Below are 23,353 nucleotides of genomic sequence, written 5' to 3'. Positions count from 1 at the left end.
GACGTCCTCGTCGGCACACGCGGCCAGGGTTAGGCTCTGATACCAAATTGTCACATCCCGGGCCGGGTGGGACCATTTCCCGGGCCCATTCCACCACCATAGCACGATATTGTCCGTTTTGGGCTTACCATTCCCTCACGGTTTTGTTTTTGGGAACTCACGAGCAACTTCCCAGTAGGTCACCCATCATGGGATTGCTCTAGCCCCCTTCTCGCTTAACTTCGGAGTTCCTACGGAACCCGAAGCCAGTGAGCTCCCAAAAGGCCTCGTGCTAGGTAGAGATGGGAATATACATTTAAGGATCACTCCTCTGGGCGATGTGGGATGTCACAATAATCATTTCACGGGCCCGCTCCACCACCATAGCACGATATTGTCCGCTTTGGGCTTACCATTCCCTCATGGTTTTGTTTTTGGGAACTCACGAACAACTTCCCAGTGGGTCACCCATCATGGGATTGCTCTAGCCCCCTTCTCGATTAACTTCGGAGTTCCTACGGAACCCGAAGCCAGTGAGCTCCCAAAAAGCCTCGTGCTAGGTAGAGATGAGAATATACATTTAAGGATCACTCCCCTGGGCGATGTGGGATGTCACACATTTGTCTTCACACTTACTGCTTTTACTGTTGAACATTACAATCATAACCGTTTATTTTTTTTTACTATCATCTAAAGATCGTATAACTATAAAAAATCATTCAATTAGGAGATTTTTTTTTTTTAAGGGACAACTAGTGGCAAGCCACGATTATCCACATCTTCCAGGGGTCGAGAAGACTCATAGAGGCATTTCAGCCTCCCCCTTTCGTGTTAAAACAATAAACGGTATGGTAACAAGTAACATCCTCATAATGAACCATTCATTTGTTTTATGCATATAAATGACTAAAATATTTCTAAATTGAATTTAAAGAGAAACAGTTGAAGATGCTCTAAGCCAACATACCAATAGTGTTTACATTAGCCCTTGGCAATATTTTATTGTCTAGTTATTGTCTTGGGGGAATTACACTTGTTTTTTAGTACAAGTAGATATCGGGTTTGCTATGAATTTTCAACGAGAACCAGTTCGCGCGTATTGGTATCAGTCTCGATTATAAAATATTTTAGATGTTATGGTCGTAGATCAAGACGGTTTGTTTAAAAAAAAAAAGTAAACTGCTTGCTTAAGTTAAGCTTGAATAGGTAAATCAATCATTTGTCCTTGTGGATTGAACATTAATCCTCTTATGCCTACTAATTGGTGTACTTGGGCTGCATTTCCTTTAGCTCCCGAAAAGGACTTCATATGGACTGGATCAAAGGGGTCGGTTATCCTAAAATTAAGATTCAATTCTTGTTGCAAATATCCACTTGTAGCATACCATATCTCAATAAATTGGCGTAATTTTCCTACCGCGTGTACATTTCCATAATTATGGTGTTATTCCAAAATAAAACTTTGTTGTTCAGCATTTTGGACTAGCCACCCATTAGAAGGTATTGTTAAAAGATCACCAATTCCTAATGAAATGGATGGAGTAGTGGCTTGTCGGAATCCCAGAGTTTTTACTTGATCTAGGATGTGTGATGTATATGCCATTTTGAATAGCATTTCCTGCTGTGGTTTGAGGAACAAATGGTGTACCATTGTACCCTTGAATCCACAAGCCCTGGCAAAGGACCAAGAAATTACTCGACCCCGTACATTTGTGACAGTCACAATGGTACTGTTGAAACTTGCTTGAACATGAATAACAAGAGCATCAACTTAAACATTTTGGAGCTACAAAGATAGTTATTAAATTGTTAGCTCTTAAAACCAGCATTTTTAAGACCAAAGAGTCGGGTGGAAAAGGGGGGAAAGTTCTCCTTTCCTGGTTCTCCTGTATCGATTTCTAGATTTCGTTGTAAACCTAATTGGTTACTTCCAATTACGTAAATCAATAGTTCAAACCGCACTCAAAGGTAGGGCATTTCCCATTTTTATAGGAACTTCTGTACCAAAAACAATAATATCTCTAATTATAGCCCCTCAATCTTCCGAAGTTCTAAATAATCTACTGATCAAACATTGCAAGGCCAAACTGCTCTACATTCAGCCGTGCCACAGTAACCCCCAAAGCGATCTTCTTCTAGGGTGAAGGGCCCGTAAACCATCATGACACAAGGGAACGGGAAGCGCAATAGCAACCCCAGCCTGAATAAATGTTCAGTTGCCCCCTACAAGTTTCCTACCCACTTTTTGGGCTAGGCCAAACCAATCTAAAATGTTCTGGTAAAATCCAATCCGGTCAGCCTAACATCTTCAAACTATGGACTGGGCCAGACCATATTTAGTCATAGAAAATTTGAAAAAATTGGCGTGACAAAGTGGAAAACAAGAAGATTTTGAGTAAAGTAGACCAATTTGATCAAATATGAAATTAAACCAATCGATGCGTCATGTGTTAAGCCGTTAGCTCGATATAATGTTTGGATGTAGCGAAATGTGGGTAAATGCACAAAGCCTACATGTAGAGGCTTGAGATCTTGTTTTTATTGATGATTGATTTCCACATATTGTTAAGAATAATACCACTAAATTACAGTAGTAAGTAACACGAATTGAATCGATCAAAGAAGAACAAAGAAACGTAAATAAACAAAAGTGGCTTATCAAAGGTCGAAGAATTTTATAAAAAGAAAAAAAGGAGACATGTGAGTAGTCTCATTCTACCAAGGGAATTGTCTTGAACGTTGCCAACATGTTCCTCCCAAATACAGTCATGTTTTGTGTGAGAGAAGGAGAGAGAGAGAGAGAGAGAGTGGGAGAGGGAGGGACCATCCAAATGTTGTGAGTTGCTCCATGCATGCATGTTTTGATGTTTTCACATATTCCACACTCACTCAACTCTCCGGGATTCAAATTTTCCTGCAGCTTTCGAATTCCCAGACCAGCAAATGTTATAGTTTTTTAAGAATTTGTCAGTGCATGGAAGCTTTTTTCCTCTTGGATTTTTGACAAGAAAATATAAACTATATATACAGTTTAAGGAAGGGATTCCTATTTTATTTCTATTTTTTTTTAATTGAGGGTTAGTTGTGGCGCCCACATTACATTAAATTTGAACGATATGAAATGTCTATTTTTCAAGTTACACCTCATAAATCATCCTTACAAGATGTTAGCCAAATTGAAAATATTTGAGGCATCTAATTGAGTTCAAAGAAATTGATGAATATTAAAAATTGCACTATGACAATTAAATGGACAGTTGGTCTCGAATTCAATTGAATTTTTGCATACATGATATACGAATCAAGGCTTATAAAATAAAAAGATCGGATCATTGAGGTTCGATATGGAATGAGTCCTACAACTAATCTCTATTAAAATAAAATAGATTTCTTCTTAAAAGGTCTATATATATTCTTTTTGTTTCATGATTTAATCAGAAATTAATTAGTTTGCACATATGCATGGGATGATGAAAGTTAAAATGTGTAGGTGGAAAGCTCAATAAAAATTCATCTGTGTTTCTGCAGCTGCCATTCAAGCTCATTCAAGGGGATTTATTATTTTCAACCATAGGGTTTGTGCGTTTTTTGAACGTTATAACTTATATCTCTCTTTTAATCTTTTTGTTTTCAGTTACTTTGCAAAGATAATTATTTATCAATTTTTGAATTAATTAAATGTATTGGATACACGTTAGAATTAGAGAATAAAATAAGAAGAGAGCTACGATGCATGCACAAAGATACAGAGATATAACACGACATATGAATAATAAAAAAAAAGAAACGCTCTATGACCATAAGGAAGTACGACACGACAAAGAAATATGATACGAAAATACGGAGGAATATCTCCATGTTCATGCATCGTAGAAAGAGAGAGTGCATGACAGAGCTGTCTTTGAAAATGGCGAAAGCAGGTGCCGTTGAAAATCATGGGAGTTGTAGACACACGAGTAACTACAAATTAGGACAAATTAATAATCTAGTTAAGATTATCTCTCCAAGATATACTCATTTATGCCCTTGATTTACTCCCATATACATATATTAATCCTTCCATTTTTTGACAAACATGGATAAATTTAAAAAAAAAAAAAAGCATGGATAAATAAAATATTGCATATAGGTCAAGATCATTGATTCGACAAGTTTTGGTTGACTATGTGTTTTGATCGACGCTCAATCAAGCTTTTACGATATTACTTGTCCATGTATTTTAGTATAGGTGAATCAAAATTAATATGTACAACCGCCAGCCACCTGAGTTTATAAGATTCATCAAACCATCCACGTGGTGAGACGGTCACTCCAGAATGGGCATGAACACAAGAAGTAAGTTAAATTTCAATCAATGTACATATCAACCACATACAAAGGGGATTTAATGCCAACAAACAAAGAAAAGGAATAATGAAAATCATGAAAATAACAGGACAATAATGCAACCACAAATTAGTGCCAACCCCACGTGACAGATACAGGTAACAGACTCCTCCCGATACCATTGCCACTAAATAATTTTTAATTCTAATTTTAATTAATTTAGAAAAACAAAATAAAATGAAAAGCAAAACAAGTAAAAATAATTTTAGCGGATTAGAAATTAGCCCAACAAGAAACGCTCACTTTATTCACTCGAAGACACTGTCTTTCACTCAGCCAACAGAAAGTTGCACCACTGGAAATTTCAGGAATGTCAATTTGCGTCTGATCTTCAACCCCCGGAGAGAGAGAGAGAGAGAGAGAGAGAGAGAGATAGATAGAGAGAGAGATTTAGAGAGGGTAGAGAGAGAGAGAGATAGATAGAGAGAGAGATTTAGAGAGGGTAGAGAGAGAGAGAGATAGAGGGGAGAGAGAGATGGGTGGGGTTACTTCATCCATGGCTGCAAAGTTTGCATTTTTTCCACCGAACCCACCATCCTACAAGGTACTGAAAGACGAAGCCACAGGGCTGTTGCTACTGGATCCGCTTCCCCACCGCGAAAACGTCGACGTTTTGAAGTTTCCGACGCGCCGCGGCAATGAGATCGTCGCCGTCTATATCCGCCACCCAATGGCCACGTCCACGCTCCTTTACTCTCACGGCAACGCCACCGATATCGGCCAGATGTACGAGCTTTTTGTCGAATTGAGCATTCACCTGCGCGTCAATCTCATGGCGTAACCTCTCTCTCTCTCTACCCTTTACTCAAATTTTGAAGCTTTTACTGTTTTACCGTTTTGGCTCTCACTTCTCTGTGTGATTGTTTTTGGGTGTGCTGATGGAATTTTGATGAATTAGCAGTTTGCCCATTTGAGAAATTTTGGTTTTGGGTCTGCCATTGGATATTTGTTGATTATTCTGGGTACTTACTCCGATGAGGAACTTGTGATTTAATTTTAGAAATATGAATGTCATGGGAGTTTTGATTGAGATACATAAAGTTTCTTAAGAGTTATGGTTAACCCAATTGTAATTTTGGCGCAATCAATCGATTAGAAACATATTTCGATTCTTTTCCGAGTAAAGCTTCTAATTTTATACAACGAGTTAGAGTGCCATTTCGATTTTTTCTTACTGGTTGTGGTGGTTGTCAGTTTAGGATCAACGGTCCAACTGGAATAGGTGGTTTTTTGAGTGTCAAGGTTATGGAAGTGTCGAAAACCTTGTCGGTTTGAAAAGAACAATTTTTTACCATGTAGTTCTGCGATGGAACCAAATTTTGGTTGGTTAAGCTGAAATGGCAAACAGAGGTGCCTGGAGAAAATGTGAAAGTTCAATTTGCACTCCCTTCAGTACTTCGGAGGCTAGCCTTGAAGACGACTTTCCTTTAGACGTTCAGATATGGATACATCACCAAAGATACCGATTATGTGCAGACCTCGGTCCAAATATGTTTGTATAATTTGAACTGGTTTATACTATCCTTCCAACTTCCAAGTCGAGTGTAACTGTTTTTGGAGGGGGAAACGGGAACTGTTTTCAGTTTTATCTTTGCATCAAGAAAAACGTGTTTAGCAACAAAATGTGTACAGGCTTTGCAGTGTACGTGCCAATCCCCTTTTTTAGAGTGTTCCAGTCATTGATGCTGGATCACCATCCAAAGTTATGTCTGCTAGTCCAGAATATTGCTTCTGATAAAGCTCATAGAACTTCCTTTCATATTCGAAGTTATGTTTGATTTGAACTTATCTGCACAGATTGTCCCAAACCTAACACCGGAACTTATAAATTTGTAGGAGACATTTTCTTTCTGAAAGAAGTGTGGAAAGCATTCTGAATCATATTATTTGAACCTGTGCAGGTATGATTATTCTGGCTATGGGCAGTCCTCAGGCAAGGTAAGTGCAGTACGAATTATCTGCTTGTGTTTCAATTTGCAATAGAAAGGTTTGTCTGATAGGCCCATCCGTGTACCTTTTTTCTGCAGGCAAGTGAACATAATACTTATGCAGATATTGAAGCTGCATATAAGTGTCTTGAAGAGAGGTATGGTGCTAAGCAGGAAGACATAATCCTCTATGGTCAGTCGGTTGGAAGTGGCCCGACTGTTAATCTTGCTGTCAGTTTGCCTCGATTAAGGGCAATTGTGCTGCATAGTCCTATATTATCTGGTTTAAGAGTCATGTATCCTGTGAAGCGCACGTACTGGTTTGATATCTATAAGGTTAGATTCTTGATACCATTTTATGATGATTTTTATCGAAATTCTTTATAAAGACAATTTTGATGCATGTGTATGTGTCTGAACCTGATTTTCATTTCTGTGCAGAACATTGATAAAATCCCACTGGTAAAATGTCCTGTGCTGGTAATACATGTAAGTACTGCCTTTTTCCATGAACTAAATTGATTGCTGGAATTTTTCTACTTTGCATACGTTTGACACGTGAATTACATTTGAGCTTTCATAGATGACTAAAGCAGAATATCAAATGGATTTTGCCAAGTTTTTATTTTTTTGTTGGTTGAAATTTCTGATTGTTATTCTTCTGCAGGGAACATCTGATGAAGTTGTGGACTGCTCACACGGCAAGCAACTTTGGGTACTTTGCCAAGAGAAATATGAACCTCTATGGCTCAAAGGCGGAAATCACTGTAATTTGGAGCTCTATCCAGAATATATTAGACATCTCCACAAGTTCATCTCAACTGTCGAAAAATCACCTTCGTGTAGGATTACTTCAAGAAAAAGCACAGGCCACAGGAAAAGCACGGACCGTATTGAACATCCTAGGAGGAGTGTCGATTTTTACAAGGCTCCAAGAAAGAGTACTGATCGGAGAGAGAAATCAAGGAAAAGCACTGATAGACCTGAAAAGCTGAATATTAGTGAATACAAGTTCAATAACATTGACAAGGTAGACAAGTTTAGAATCCCTGTTGACCAGATAGAGAAGTCACGAAGAAGCGTGGAATACCGTCATGAGAAATCCAGGAGAAGCGTCGACTGTCAGCTAGAAAAACCACGGAAGAGCGTTGACTGGCTGGACAGAATTCGACCTAGGTAAAATCTCGGGTCAAAGGAATTGGGATTGGGACAAAGAAACATAACAGCAGTTGGATATGGGGAAAATATTTGGGATCTAACTTAAGGTTGTAGAGTTTGGGGTTTCGATCAAAAGTTTGTGGTTTTTCGGAATGTGTAATCTTTGTTATTTCAAGTTCACATGTAACTTTGTCATGGCTTAATTGTAGAGTTTTGATGTGTTTTATGGGTCATTTTTTCCCTTGATTGTTAATGACAGAACTCTAACCTCTTTTGCTTTTCTGCATTGAAATTTGAAAGGAAATGAAACTCGTTTATATCAAGGTATATGAATATCGTACCATTCGACCGGTATTCACCTCTTGTTTCTCTTCTTCTTCGACAGCTTAGAAGCCTAGGAACCATTGCTCCTAGACAGAGAAGAGAAGGTTTTTGATATAAAAGTACTGACTGAACCCAGAAATAGAAAACCGATAGGAGCTGCGTAGTCCTAAACCCTGCAAGTGCATGCAGAAACATAATTCATGAAACCAGATATCTTCAACTTCAAGCAAGCTCAGTGACTAGCTTGAAAAACTAAAGCTGTTTCAGTTTTCAAAGGTACTGAGCTTGCGCCGTGCGTGCTTAGTCACTGAGCTTGCAAGCTTGCTTGAAGTTGAAGTTTCTGGTTTCATGAAGTTTTTGTTGCACCAATTACAGTCGATAATACAGAGGTTAACTACATTTTACACTTTCATAGGTTTGAGTGATGTTGAAAATGGGTCACGATCCTTTTCCGGGAAGGAAATTTCGTTGCAGATTGTAAAATTTTGGCGAACGAAGATCATAACTGCTGCTATATATTCCACGGGATGCCGCCATGTCATGATTAATGTCTCTTTGATTAGATTAGAAATAGATTTTTCGATCTCCAAAAATATCGCTGAACTCGAACAAGACTATATGGCTGATGCTTACTCATCTTTTAAGTAGTCAAATATTATTCAATATGGACAAGACACACCCACCGCAAGCCACCGTCCATAGTAGTAACTCTGGTGGTTGTTCTTTTAACTCCAGCCATCCGCCCATATTTAAATACCCTAGCTAGAGAACCTCTTGGATTAACTCACTCCCATTACTGCACACCGCCTCCGTGTTGAAATACTAATGCAAAGTTGTATTAATTGGCAACGCAAGTAGAATTAAAAATTCCTTGGTGTCAGGAAGGCCACGTACTGTATGTTTTACAAGTACGTGAGAGTGAATCTCCACCATGTAAACAGAGAGCTAAACCTCCACTGCGTAAAAGTGTCGTGTGAGAGAAGCCGTGTAGGTAGACTTTTCGTACAAAGAAAGAGTAACGTTAGGAATATTATATATTTAAATAATATTTTATAAATTATAGGACATGGTTGTTGTTAATTAGTATTAAGATTGGTGGTAAAATTTAAGAAAAATATTAAGCTCGAGAATGATAAAATGGACCGATGATGCAAAGTAGGTATAACCAGATATACATCGTATATCATCAACCATCATACAAGTACAATCCAATATCAAAAGATATACACAAATGAAAAGAGAGAGCTTACATCGTACTGGTGGAGATCTTTGTCGGGTAATTCAACAAAGAAATGGTTTGCCTTGACTGTACACATTCTGCCAGTACCACCCTTACCAGGGCGAAGAGGGAACCGCACTGACTGACTTGAGGGCGTCAGAGGTTGGATAGCCTGGCTATGTGCACACTCACGTCCTGTACGGTAAGGTCAGCAAGCTGCTCCTCCACTTCTGAAGGCTCGAGTGGCTGGGACGATGAACTTCCCCCAAATGAAGGCTGAGGGGAGACCCCTTGATAGGGAACTGTTGGGGGGGGGGGGGGGTGTGCTTGGTGCATCTCGGGGAATTGAGGTTGGCCTGGGCCACCAGGAGAAGGTGGCCCTAAATGGCCGCCGCCACCACCACCATCAGCACCTCCTTGCTGAGCCGGCCCTCCCATGCCTCCGCCTTGATATTCTTGTGGCCCACCATATTCTTGTTGAGCACGCTGGGAACCACGACCACTAACCCCATATAGTTCATGAGACTCGAAGCTTTTCCCTACTAGCTAGGGAGTTCAGTTCTGTACGAACTTGCATCAGGCTTATGCTCATGCTTGTCCGAACGATCAAGCGTGGTAAACCGATCACGAAGATACACACAACGATTAAAATAGTACGTTTCTTTTGTTTTCATATCAGCTAGACGGAGTTGAATGTCAGGAGGTCCTTCGATGAACAGTTGGAGCACTGCTACTGTGCTATACATGCAAAATAGGACTCTTCAACACAGCCAAAACAAACTATTAGATTGTCTTCAAACATTTCTAGAGACTTATCTATAGGAAGATTTTCCAGAATGCCAGATGCATCCCCCACTTCTCCTCGCAAGATTTAAACACGCAAAGCCTTGAATGCAAGCTCGTACCTCATGAGAATATTTTTACCCCATGCACAGTAGCGTTCAGTATAACTTCCATGAACTTGATCGCGCACTATGAAGGGGGATTTGGGAGAACTTTCCACTCATCAGATTTATGATCGAAAACTTCAAATCGCCCTGGCTATGTCCTCTCCACTCAATATGACGAGTTCGTTAAAGGAGAGACATATCGCCAAACTCTTTTTTTAAGTTTTCGATCCTAAAAGAGGTTGGTTGATTAATGTCCAAGTAAGAGAATTGGGTGAAGAAACTTATCATATGTTGCATCCACTCTCCCCGTTATTTCGAGAGTGGTTTCCCGAAGGCATTCAATCTAATCATCTTGATTTCTCTGCTGTCATGGTGATTGCACATGGAACATTATTGTATGGAAAACTAGATGAAGTTAAATAATATCTTTGCCAAGTTGGATGATGATGGTTACCATAAGTTAATTTCGAAGATATTACTTTCTATCAATGAATGTTCTATGCTGTCTCATGTTTAAGTTCAGAATCTTGTAACGGATGTTGTGTTGGTGGGGAATTAGTATCTGGTGGACTGCTTGGAGATGGTCAGTTGAGGCTACATATCTCACGAGTGGTGGTTCTTCAATTATTTTACATACAGTTTGGTCTGACATAGCAACAAAACACCTTATTACATTTTCTCTCGAACATTCTAAATATGATCGGATGCATATTTACCGTCATTCGTTTATTATCTTAGTTGAAACCGCAGTCACCATCCAAGATATTGCAGAGGGAGGACATGCGTTGAGTGAAATTTAACCGGTAGGAACATATAAATGTAGGCTAGCTCACGTACTGCTTGAGAAGGCTTCTACAGAATCCCAAGTCAAATCGCTCCTCCGGGGGATCTCCAATGAAGTCAAAGACTGCATCTGCATTCTGAAAGTCTTCTTCGGCTGTGTACCTGAAAAACCAGATGTTTTAAGAAATGAAGTGAACATGTTTAGCATTTTAATGGCTAGACGTATATGACTAGCGATGATTACACTCAGCTCATGCTAATGAACTTTCTAACAAATTTGATGTATAATCTTGAATATCAAGAAGGAAGAACTCTTGTTCATATAGTAAAATTAATTATATAAGTTACCCGCTTTTCGTTACTATACACTTCATTCCTGCAGCTTTGGCAGCTGCAAGGCCTATGCCGCTGTCCTCGATCACAACACAACTGCAGAAAAGGAAAGACGTTGCTTTTTATCCTAGAAATATGAGGTAGAGAATTCATTTAGAATGTAAAATTTCAGATACATTCTCATTTTCTAGCATCAGAAATACCTCAAAGGATCAACACCAAGAGTGTTAGCCGCCAATACATAGATGGCCTGTCAAGGAGAATGAGTAGACTGTATAGGTTAGTGGCTAATAATCCATATACCTTCATCTGTTTCTAACATTGTCTGAGTGACAAGTGAAACTCAAAGAGAGAAACATGATATTATATGTAAAACAACATGAAATTCACATAAAGAGGGATCAAAGTTTACCGGATCAGGCTTCTTGCGAGGAACGACATCTCCTGCAAATATCTTGATTTTTTCTGCCCGTTCTGGTCCCAGCAAGAATGAAACTATTGCAGAGACCTTGAAATAAAAAAAAGGTGGTTCGAACGTCAATACAGGATCAATCTATGCATCAGTATGTATTATTTCAGTAATAAGAGTAGGATCTCTTGTCTTCAGCCTTCTGCTCTACCCCATAGTTTCAACTTCAGTATATTTGATTAGTAAATCAACAATGCCAATGTGATCAACACCAAATAGGTTTCGAAACACGCAAGAGTACATTAGGTTTTGATGATTACTTGTTAGTTCTTGCAGAGATAAGAACCCCAATTGTGGTCATCAGTCACAAAAGGACTAATTACACAAGCAATTAATGAAAATGTGAAACCTGATAAAGCATACCGCCTTCTCATTGGAAGTGCTGCACACAGCAACTTTAACTCCGTCTGCCAAAGCCTGGTCTATCAGCCTGTACAAGTTGATAAGAGAAACTCAGCAACCCTACATCTGAAATTTGAAATTCTATTCAAATAAACGTACTCGTCTACTGTTACCATTATCTTGTCATGTATAAAATTCTAAATGCTAAAGATTCTTATGCAACTGCTACGATTGCTAATGCACAAATCACGATCTACCTAAATACTTTTGATCATAGATGGACTGGAAGACTGATGTTGTCTGTGAAGAATACTAAAACTTCACTGCTAACATAGTTCATTACTTCCAGGTCCAGTAACCCGAAAATGCAAGAGATATGTAGCACACAAAAAATCACATAACGAATGTTTCATGCAAAAGCAGAAGATCAGATGGTAACCAACTTTGCAACTCCCGGTCTAAGAGGCAGCAACTTTTTCTCAATAAGGGCCATGAACAACTCCGTCTTTCTCTTGTGCAGTGAAGCTATGAATGCTTTTCGTTCTTCTTCACTCTTCGGAGCTTTTTCTGGCCAACCCGTCTTGTTAAAATAGGCTGTCATCCTGCGAAGACCCGAACCATATATGGATACAAAAACTAAATCAAAGTTTGTTCACCAAATTAGATGTTGGCTCACATTTCATTCATACCAAATAATGCAAAGCTAGCTATAGAATATTTTGAGATACACTTACCTTTCTTTTCCACCTCCAATCTTGAGCAACTCGCCGTATAAATCGACATCCCAAGTAACACCCAGTTCTTTCTGTGCAATCAAGTATGTCATCACGTCACTAACCCATCAAAGTAATTGAGATTCAGGTTTGTCTTTCAATAATTTTCATCAAAATTATAGAAAACACAAATTGAAAGTTCCATTTTCTTTCGAAATTTCGCTGCTTACGATCTCGCCAAGCAAAAATTCACAGCAATTCCCCAAAAGCAAGAAAACCAAGTCGTAAAATTTTGATGACAAAAAGCACTAAGCAGAGGAAAGCAATAGAGAGAAAGTTTACCTCTTTGAAAGTGTCGTTGAAAGAAATGCGGTGCCCGTCCTTCTCTGTATCGACAAGCACGCCATCGCAGTCGAAGAGAAGAGCCGAAGGAAGAGTGGAAGAAGAGGCAGAGCAAATGACCTCAGAAGTCGATGTTGTTCCAACGCTGCCGCTAAATGGCACCGTTGTTTTTCTAATCAGTATTCTTGTGCCCAACAGTGAAGATTGTAAGACCCTTTCGTGGGATTTGAGGTTGCCAATGGAGGTTGTCTTTTTTTGAGATAGCAAAGGTTTCGTAGAAGATAATGTTGCTAAGGAATGACAGACAGCCATCGACGCCATTTTAGAAACTCTCCCTTCAAAAGTTCAAAGGATTGAGTGATGAAAGTCTCTTGCTTTTGGGGGTTCTCTCAACGGTCCTCAACTAACTTATCCACACAGCCTTTCGGCTAGAGTGTGAACCATATGAGGCCCAACTAAAGAGGAAAATTTTTAGATTAGGTCGTGATCGTGGTATGACATATCATTTGTATTATTGCTATTGACGATATTTTGATTATATAATTGTCGATATGCTTTCTAAGTAAAATTTTAGTATCCAACAAAAAAAAAAAAGGTGAAAGTTTAATGATGTTATATCGTCTTATTGGGTGGTATGACCTATATTTTTTCCATGTCAAGGAAAATTTTTATTGTCCGACACTTCACACCACTTAGCAATGTGACACTATTAAAAAAAAAAAAAAAAAAAAAGCCTAATTGAATTAACGGTCCCCATGACGATAGGGACGAAACTTTTAACGTTGTGCTTAATTTTTAACGGACTTCACCACATAGGTTTAAATACTAATTTTTTTTTACGACGGAAATATCTTCCGACTATCCTATCACCACGAAAACTATTAACTCAACTAAGCCAAAAAAAACAACGGTCGCTTTGTATTTGGTCCCACCTAACCTGGCAAACAAGTGTATTATGTTTCGATCAATTCGTTAAATACAACATGATCCGTTAAAGTAATGTATGTCACGACAGTACCCACTTCACTTGTTAAGAATTCTTATTTACAGTAACAAATAATAAATTATTTATTTCTCAAAATAAAATCATACCTTAGTTTTCCAACTCAAGGTGTTAGGACCTAATTCAACCTTGACCTGTTGCAGCAAGGTATAGTAATGGAGTATGGAAGTGATGGTGAAGAAGGTAGCTGAGCTCCTATTTTTTGGAATAATATTTTTTAATTCAATTAACTGTTGGAAGTTCACTACAACCATTTGGCCATATAAATCCAAACAAACTAAGCTAGATGGCCATTTTAGCACAAAATAACAAAAGCATAACCAATTGTAACTAATCCCATGCTTAATACTAACTCACTTATTAAAAATGTGATTAAGAAAATCACATTGTTTACAGTTCATAACATTTCCCTCCCCTTCAAAAGAAACCTTGTCCACAAGGTTGGCATCAAAATTGGAACTTTGGATAGCTAGCAGTGAATGCATCAAAATCTTTCCAGGTTGCACCATCACAGGTACCCCCTTCCCACTGCACAAGAAGTTGAACTCCAGCTGCATTTCCCTTTTTGTACATTCTTCTCTGCAAGATTGCCATAGGCATTTGTTGTTTCAAACCATCATCATGGACAGAGGGCAAGGTAGTGGTAAGCACAATGTCAGGACCCAAATGTTGCTTAAGACAGCTAACATGGAAAACTGGATGTAACTTGCAGCCTTCATGGAGTTTTAACTTGTAAGCTAATGAGCCTATCTTCTCCAAAACTTCAAAAAGACCATAGAATCGCGGATGGAGTTTGTGATAAGAGTGAGAAGCTAAGGATTGCAACTGATAAGGTATAAGCTTGAGATGAACCAATTACCCCACGACAAATTCCCTCTCAGTTCTATGCCTGTCAAATTGCACCTTCATTATGTTCCTAGCTTTCTCCGAGTTTGATTTAAGTAGAGACAAAAGTTTATCCCAGGCTATCAAACTTTGCCCCACCATTTCCACTCTTGTTGTGCCACTCTCATAACCTGCAATGTGAGGTGGGGGGTATCTATAAACCAGTTCGAATGGAGTAAACCGTGCAGAAGTATGATAAGAAGTGTTGTAGCTCCACTCAGGTAGCCAATATAACCATTTCTTAGGTTGTGCACTGGTGAAACATCTCAAATAAGTCTCCAAGCACCTATTGAGAACCTCAGCTTGGCCATCGGTTTGGGGATGGTAACCTGAGCTTAAGTAGAAGGTTGAACCTTGGAGTTTAAATAACTCATTCCAGAAAGAGCTCAAGAAGATAGGGTCCCTGCCACTAACTATAGATGCAGGCATGCCATGTAATTTGAAGACATGGTTCACAAATGCATGAGCCACAATGGAGGCAGTGTAAGGGTGTGCTAATGCCACAAAGTGGGCATACTTGAAAAACCTGTCTACAATCATCAGTATCACAGATTTACCAGAGCACAAATGAAGATTTGCAATGAAATCTATGCTAATGTCTCTCCAAATACCTTGAGGAATGGGCAATGGTTGCAAGAAACTTGGAAGAGCAATGGTTTCATATTTATGTTGTTGGCAAACTATGCACTCAAAAACAAATCTTTTCACATTGTTTTTCATGCCTGGCCAATAAAAACTACGTTTAACCCTTTGATATGTCTTAAGAACCCCCTCATGCCCTGAAATGGGTGTGGAATGATGCTCATTGAGAACCTTATCTCTCTAAATCGAAGTGGGATTGAGCACTATTCTTGATTTATACTTGAGCAACCATTGTCAACATGGTAGTGAGAGGTAGTTGTTGTATCTGTAGCTAAATCTTGCACATTTTGCAGGATCTATTCATTCTTTTCATTGAACCTCCTCAAATTATCAATCCACCCCATATAGGGATATGAAATAGCCTGACAAGTAACAACCTCTCCAGAGTGGGCATTGATTTCTTCTTGATTCTGAGAGGTATGAACTACCCTTGAGAAAACATCTGCAACCATATTTTCAAAGCCACTCTTATATTGGATCTCATAATCAAATCCAAGCAACTTAGATACCCATTTCTGTTGGAAATGAGCAAGTGCTCTATTACTGAGGAAGTATCTCAGACTATGGTGGTCTGTTTTAATGACAAAGTGCCTCCCTAGCAAATAGTGTTGCCATTTCTTGATAGCTTGCACTATTGTCATCAGTTCTCTCTCATAAGTTGAGAGTGCTTGGTTCTTGGGACCAAATGCTTAACTACAAAAAGCAAGAGGTTTTCCCCTTTGTTGCAGCACTGCCCCTATGCCATTCCTCGATGCATCACATTCAATGACAAAGGGCACTGAAAAATCAGGCAATGCAAGTACCTGAGGAGAAACCATAATTTGCTTGAGTGTAAGTAAAACCTCATGAGCACTAGAATTCCAATGAAACCCATCCTTTTTTGTCAACTTATAAAAAGGTTGGCAGATTTTGCCATAGCCTGGAATAAACTTTCTATAGTAGCCAGTTAGGCCTAAGAACATTCTCAATCCCTTTACATTCATAGGTTTAGGCTAATCAACTATTGCTTGAAGTTTGGAGGGATCAACTGCTACACCCTATCTAGAAACCACATGCCCCAAATATTCAACTTTGGATTGGCCAAAAGAGCATTTTTGCTTTTTCACAAAAAGCTTATGATCTGTGAGTACCTGGAATGTTGTTTCTTAAATATGAAATGTGAACCTCTCATGAATTGCTATAGATACGAATATCATCAAAGAACACAGCACAAATTTCCTTAAGTAGGGCATGAAGACATCATTCATTAAACTTTGAAATGTTGTAGGTGCATTGGTGAGCCCAAAGGGCATCACTAGGAACTCATAGTGTCCCTCATGAGTATGGAAATCAGTCTTCTCGATATCTTCTTCACACATTCGAATCTGGTGGTAACCAGATCGTAAATCAAGCTTGGTAAAGAACTGAGCCCCGTATAATTCGTTAAGCAAGTCATCTATCAATGGGATAGGGTATTTTTTTTTTTTTATGGTAATAGAGTTTAACTCTCTGTAGTCCATGCAAAGCCTCCAAGATCATTCATTCTTCAACACAAGTAACATTGGGCTAAAAAAAAGGGCTTCGACTTGGACAACCTGCTTGTAGCAACTCAGTCATTGCTTTTTCTATTTCAGACTTATGAAGATGACCATAATGGTAGGGTCTGATGTTTGGTGGTTTGGTGTTTGGCAGGAGATGAATCTTGTGGTCATGCACTTGTGAAGGTGGTAGAGAAGTAGGAATTCCAGATAGAGGTTCAAAGTCCTGTAATAAGTGTTGCAAGTCTTACAGTTGAGATGGAGTTAACTCAGAAGCCTCCATTTTAGAACCTTCCAGTGAGTAAAGCACCAATCCTAAAGTAGAATTCAAAAACTCTTTTTCCACATTGTGCAGAGATACTGCTTGTAAAGCAAGTAATGGCTAAGAGTTACTATGGAGAAGTTTATAATGTTAGTCATTCACTGTGAATTCCATAGTTAAAAGTTGGAAGTCCCAGAGTATAGGGCTGATGGTAGATAACCAATCCACACCTAAAATGACATCACAGCCACCAAGTGGAAGAGTAAAAAGTGTATGAGTACATGTATAACCCTCTAGAGATATGAAAGCCTCCTTATAACAACCCTGACTCTTCACTTTCCCTCCATTAGCCACCACAACTTCAAAAGGTTTTGTGTTCTTCAATTGCCAACCCATTTGTTTCACTAACCTTGAATCCACAAAACTATGAGAACTACCAGAATATAGGAAGATTTTCACTGTTTAGCTGCCAATGAATCATACCACTTTCATAGTTTGAGGTGTTTGTTTGGATAGAGTCCCAAAATAAGCGCATTCACTAAGTTCCATATGTTGTATCTCAACCAATGCATCATCAGGTGGTTTAAATACTTCCTCATCCTCTCCTAGGAAATCAATCATCAACAATTGTTTCTGGCCACACTTGTGTCCACGAACCCACTTCTCATCATAGAACCAACATTCACCCTTTTTTTTTTTTTTTTTGAATTTCTTCAAGTGAGAGTTTATTGAGTGGTAAGTTAGGGAGCCTATGATGGGCAACATTGTGGGGATTAGGAGGCAGTGGTGTGGGTTTGTAGTGAGGGAAAAGTTTCTGGTGACCAGATTTAAGTTCAGCATACTTAGTATCCAATTGAATAGCTATAGAAATAGCCTCATGGATTGTGGCAGGGCGTAGCAATTTCACATCAAACCTCAATTCTTTCTTTAAACCACCTAGGAAACAACTCTTAGGGAAAATCGGACCAACATCGGAAGTTCTATTAACCTTGACCTGATTCAACCTTTGACCAACATCGGCAAAGGGTGATACCAATGTTAGGACCTAATTCAACCTTGACCTGTTGCAGCAAGGTATAGTAATGGAGTATGGAAGTGATGCAGAAGAAGGGAGCTGAGCTCCTATTTTTTGAAATAATATTTTTTAATTCAATTAATCGTTGGAAGTCCACTACAGCCATTCAGCCATATAAAGCCATACAAACTAAGCCAACTGGCCATTTCAGCACAAAACAACAAAAGCGTAACCAATTGTAACTAATCCCATGCTTAATACTAATTCACTTATTAAAAATGTGATTAAGAAAATCACATTGTTTACAGTTCATAACACAAGGGGTAGAACTGTCATTTCAAAACCTTTTTTTTTATTTTTTATTTTTACATCATTTCAAAACCTTTGGTCATGTAAAAGACAAGGACTTTTGTTCAGTGGGGAACAAAACACTGTAAAAAGCTCTCAGAGCCTCGAAGAAGACGACGATGAAACGTTTCTTCCAACCGGTAGGGAAAGACGGCTCCGCCAAGAAACCCACACTCGCACCTCCTTCCACAGATAACGACAAAATATCAGCGGAGGACGCCGCCAAGAAACAGCCGCTCAAGTTCATAACGTGGAATGCCAACAGCTTTCTTCTCCGGGTGAAGAACAACTGGCCCGAGTTCACCAAGTTCGTCTCGAGCATCGACCCAGATGTCATTGCGATACAGGTGGGATACATTCTCTGTTTTTTCACTTACCCACATCGATTTTTTGCTTGCTATCAAAAGTGTACTGGATTTTTTTATTATTCTGGTGTAATGGGGCATTTAATTTTGATTTATTGAGCAATTGGGGAAATTTGATACATTTATCTAAATTTTTAGTCTTTTATGTTTTCCAGATGTGTATTTTAATTTAGTTTTGATCTTTTTTTTAGCAATTCGGGAAATTTGGTAGCTGGAGTTATGGAAATTTGATACATTTGTAGCAGCAGGGTTTCACATTTGTTTAAATTTTTTGTCTTTTGGTTTTCCCAGATGTATATTTTGATTGAGTATTGGATTTAATTGTTTCGTCGTTCGTGATTTAGTTTCGGAATGAAACTCAACCTTGTTTGATGATTGATTGGTTAGTTCGGTTTTGTTGGTCTCTATTTTTGCTCATATGCTTTGCTTTGCTAAGTACCGATTCTGAATACATTCTTTCGGAAATTGAATGCGCGGCAACTTTCTAAATGCACATTGATATTAGGAAGTAAGGATGCCTGCTGCTGGTTCAAAGGGTGGACCTAAAAACCCAGGGGAGTTGAAAGATGACACTTCCTCGTCACGTGAAGAAAAGCAGGTATGATATTTTTATGAATTAAGACTTCGGTTGGAGAATGTGCTTGTTGAAGTTGAAGTTGAACTGTTTCATTCCGATCATTGACCATTGTCATACTCAAAGCATTATACTTGAAGTTTTGGAGTGTTATATGACACCGCAAAAACTTAGGACTTTACCCAATTATGTCTAGAAAGCTTTTAGTTTCTTAGTTCAAGGATTTTTAAAAAATACTTTTTGTACAGGTTTGCTCTCTTGAGTTTTGTTGGTTGTCTTAGGGCAGTATAGTAGTACCAAGATATTTTCGTGATTCTAATGGTTTATGGGAATGGGATCAAGCTTCATTGTTTAAGTTAGATTCACCATCCATTCAGTCAATATTCCACTCGTATTTAAGTTTCTCACCTTGTATGTTTGATCATTGCATGCAAAAAGGGTCAAAATGATGATATCTTCTAATGTATAGGTTGGTTACCTATTTTCCTGTCTCAAATTATGCAGATAATTATGCGTGCCCTGTCAAGCCCACCCTTTGGAGATTATCGTGTCTGGTGGTCTCTTTCAGATTCAAAGTATGCAGGAACTGCATTGTTTGTAAAGAAGTGTTTACAGCCACAAAAAGTATTTTTTAATCTTGACAGAAAAGGTTTGCTGGTTAATACTCTATTTCTTTTAATAACATGCACCCACTGAAAGTCACATATGAAACCAACTTCTTACTTTCAAGTTGCAAACATCAATATCTATGATGCCTACGTAGTTTCAGATCATTTCATTCTACTTTGTTTATTTCTGCCTGCAGATTATGTAAAGTATATGTAAACATCCAATTGATTATGTTAAGAACAATGAACTTATATTCTTTCAGAGATTCTTGATAATTAAGTCTGACTCTCTTAGAAATGGAATGTGTACTTGTATATATTCTGGTCCAACCATGTAGGGGGAGAAAACTTTTAATCTTTGTGCTTGCATCTCTATCCCCACCGCTATTTTCTTTATACTGACTTGCACATGGATCAACGGTCAGCTAATATAGTTTACTTTGTTTTAGTTTCAAAGCATGAACCAGATGGCCGGGTCATCCTAGCAGAATTTGAGACATTTAATTTGTTGAATACATATGCACCAAACAATGGTTGGAAGGAGGAAGAAAACTCATTCCCAAGGAGAAGAAAATGGGATAAAAGGATTTTAGAGTTTGTTCTGCAATCTTCGGATAAGCCTCTAATATGGTGCGGTGATCTGAATGTTAGGTGAATTTTTTTTTCTGTGCAGTTGTTTTATCCTGTTAAGATTTCTCTATCATATTTTCTCTTGCTCTTTTCTGATTGTGTGTATCAGTTTCTTTCCCCGAACTCACTTTTTTGTTTCTTAACCTAAATTCATATGCAGTCATGAAGAGATTGATGTGAGTCATCCAGATTTTTTCAGTGCAGCAAAGGTTAATGGTTATGTTCCTCCAAATAAAGAGGTATTATATTTAATATTGAAGCTTCTTTGAACATGATTATGGTTGGCATATCCGTAGTAATTAGTATGTGGTTTTAGTTGACTTGCCATATGTTACCTAAATTGCTAAAAATGCATAGGAGGAAATGAATGGTGACCACTCTTTTTTCGATGCATATGCATTTTTGTTTATTAAGAAGTATTTGGTGGTTCCATGGATTTTAACTGCTTTATTCCTATGTACGTAGAACATGGAGGTTCCAATCCACCATTTGGTATTTAACATTTGAGATAAAAATAGTAATACAAGAATTGAAGCCATTCAGTTGTTGTGCGGTTGAATTGCTTCTCTATGAAGAGTTACCATCAGTTGTGTTGATGGTGGCCATATTATCTGCTGCCCTTCCTCCATTTGTTGATTAATAGTGTATCGAGTTTTAGTATTAGACGACTGGTGTGGCGAATGGATGCAGGATTGTGAGGCTATATGTCAATTAAAGTGTGGCCTACTAAACACTAAGATACTAAACACTAAGAAGGGTTTGCTTTCTGGATGATGCAGGATTGTGGGCAGCCTGGATTTACCTTGAATGAGAGGAAGCGTTTTGGTAACATTTTGAAAGAGTATGTAATTCCACTGGAAAATAGAAGCTACATTTCCTATATTTAAACATAATTTACTGAGAGGAGGTTAATTGTTACTTGAAGAACAACTCTGAGAGCTATATTTTTTGTCTGTTTATAACTTTTTTTTCCTTCACGAGTTTTGATTCTTTGAAGATTTTCTGAATTGGTTTATGTGGGTTATGCTTCAGGGGAAAGTTAATAGATGCATACCGACACCTTCACAAGGAGAAGGACATGGAGCATGGCTTCTCCTGGTCTGGAAACCCCATAGGAAAGTAAGAACTTACTATGAATTTTGATAATGGTTATTGTTAAATCCATGCAGTGTTTGTATATCTTTGTCGCTCCATTCGCGCAGGAATGATTGGGAGTCTTTTTGATAATCATATATTGGTGTCCAGGGTAACACCACCTGATAAACATACCGGTTGGTTTCTGGCAGGTATCGAGGTAAAAGGATGAGAATAGACTACTTCGTTGTTGCAGAGAAACTCAAAGATAGGATTGTTTCATGCGAGATGCATGGGCAAGGGATTGAACTACAAGGTATGTGTTGGATATTACTTCTGTTGGCTTTCCACTCTTTTGTGATCCCTGGAACCAGTACATTATTCGCACATTGGTTGCATCATTCGCCTTGAGATCTAGTAATCTTAAAAACAAAAGAAACTAAACGAAAAGAGAAGAAAGAAATTGATCAGGTTGCTTTGGGCTTTTACCATTCGGTGCTCAGAAAATTCCATCGTAAACTACAGGTTAACCTCAAAAGCTAAAATGAAAGAGCGTTATCTTCATAGCTTTCATATACTACATTTCGTGTAACTTTTTATTCTGGATTATCAGCGCTTAGATCTGAATTACAAGCATTTGATTCTAAACTCTGTGCAGGGTTTTATGGAAGCGATCATTGTCCAGTCTCCCTCGTGCTTTCGGAAGGAGACACGGCTTCTAAAGAAACTGGATTACCTGCATAACCTTGTACCGATATTTGTTACAGTGCCACTGCCATGTTGGAGAAGATTTGCTTTTTCAATCTGTACCATTTGGATACTATTTTGGTTAGGCTTTTGGAATGCTTCTCTACTATTTGAGAGATTCTCCTCGTATTTTGGCAGACGTGAATCGCGTGATATGGCGAAAAGGGGGCATTTAAGTATGATTAGTGTAATGGAATCTGATCATTTATGGAAAATGATTTGGTCCGCTAATCATTCTGTTTTGATTTAATTGCTTATTAAGTTATTAATCTAGGTATACTTAGAATTTGGAGTGCTTGGGGCCCAAAGTAGTCTCATGAAAGAGACAATTAAATATATTCAGGAGAGGCGTTGCCCTCCTTGTTATCATGATAGCTGTGAAAATGGCAAGGTTCATGTCATTTGTCAAAAGCAAACAGGAACTATGGGCTTGTTTGGAACTTAAAAATAATTTTTTTTAAAAGCGTTTTTAGTAATTTTAAAAGCACATACAAACAAGTTTGGCTGATGAAGGAACACTTTCAGTCTAAGGTTATGGAATTTGAAGAGAAAGTTATGCGCCCGGCTATAAAAGTTCAATTTTCTGCACCGGATTCGAATATCAAGCAATAAGGGCAAAGATACTCATAAGAGATGAGTGTCTTTACAGTGAAGGTGATTAAGCAGTTTGAGCGCTGAACTCTGAAATGCACATGTGAGTAATAGATCATATAACATCTCACTTCACAGGAAAAGCTAATGAAGTGACCACTTTTGGTGAAATAATTGAATACTCTTCATCGGCTAAGACTTGGATTGATAACCAATCAAACTAGGA

General features: G+C 38.4%; 3 protein-coding genes across 3 annotated transcripts; 2 read left to right on the top strand and 1 right to left on the bottom strand.

The window, feature by feature from the left end:
* Positions 1–4,773: 4,773 nt before the first annotated feature.
* Positions 4,774–7,760, top strand: LOC137713411 (uncharacterized). The gene is made up of 5 exons (XM_068452705.1): positions 4,774–5,142; positions 6,267–6,303; positions 6,393–6,629; positions 6,735–6,782; positions 6,961–7,760. Exons 1-5 carry the CDS (start codon positions 4,841–4,843, stop codon positions 7,471–7,473), a joined length of 1,137 nt encoding a protein of 378 aa, XP_068308806.1. The 5' UTR covers positions 4,774–4,840; the 3' UTR covers positions 7,474–7,760.
* Positions 7,761–10,489: 2,729 nt separating this feature from the next.
* Positions 10,490–13,296, bottom strand: LOC137713466 (CBBY-like protein). Its single transcript, XM_068452764.1, has 8 exons — positions 12,867–13,296; positions 12,546–12,616; positions 12,255–12,413; positions 11,833–11,899; positions 11,413–11,508; positions 11,204–11,250; positions 11,016–11,096; positions 10,490–10,829 (listed from the first exon to the last, which is right to left on the bottom strand). The coding sequence occupies exons 1-8, from the start codon at positions 13,185–13,187 to the stop codon at positions 10,709–10,711; spliced, it is 963 nt and encodes a 320-aa protein (XP_068308865.1). The 5' UTR covers positions 13,188–13,296; the 3' UTR covers positions 10,490–10,708.
* A 5,306-nt stretch (positions 13,297–18,602) lies between these two features.
* LOC137713169 (DNA-(apurinic or apyrimidinic site) endonuclease) lies at positions 18,603–22,661 on the top strand. Its single transcript, XM_068452435.1, has 9 exons — positions 18,603–18,885; positions 19,409–19,501; positions 19,982–20,126; positions 20,535–20,736; positions 20,876–20,954; positions 21,495–21,556; positions 21,748–21,834; positions 22,002–22,105; positions 22,448–22,661. The coding sequence occupies exons 1-9, from the start codon at positions 18,658–18,660 to the stop codon at positions 22,531–22,533; spliced, it is 1,086 nt and encodes a 361-aa protein (XP_068308536.1). The 5' UTR covers positions 18,603–18,657; the 3' UTR covers positions 22,534–22,661.
* Positions 22,662–23,353: the final 692 nt, after the last annotated feature.

Source organism: Pyrus communis, chromosome 13, assembly GCF_963583255.1.
Source record: "Pyrus communis chromosome 13, drPyrComm1.1, whole genome shotgun sequence".
NCBI lineage: Eukaryota > Viridiplantae > Streptophyta > Magnoliopsida > Rosales > Rosaceae > Pyrus > Pyrus communis.
The sequence above is the reverse complement of the archived record's forward strand: the minus strand, read 5'-3'. Positions and strand labels throughout refer to the sequence as shown.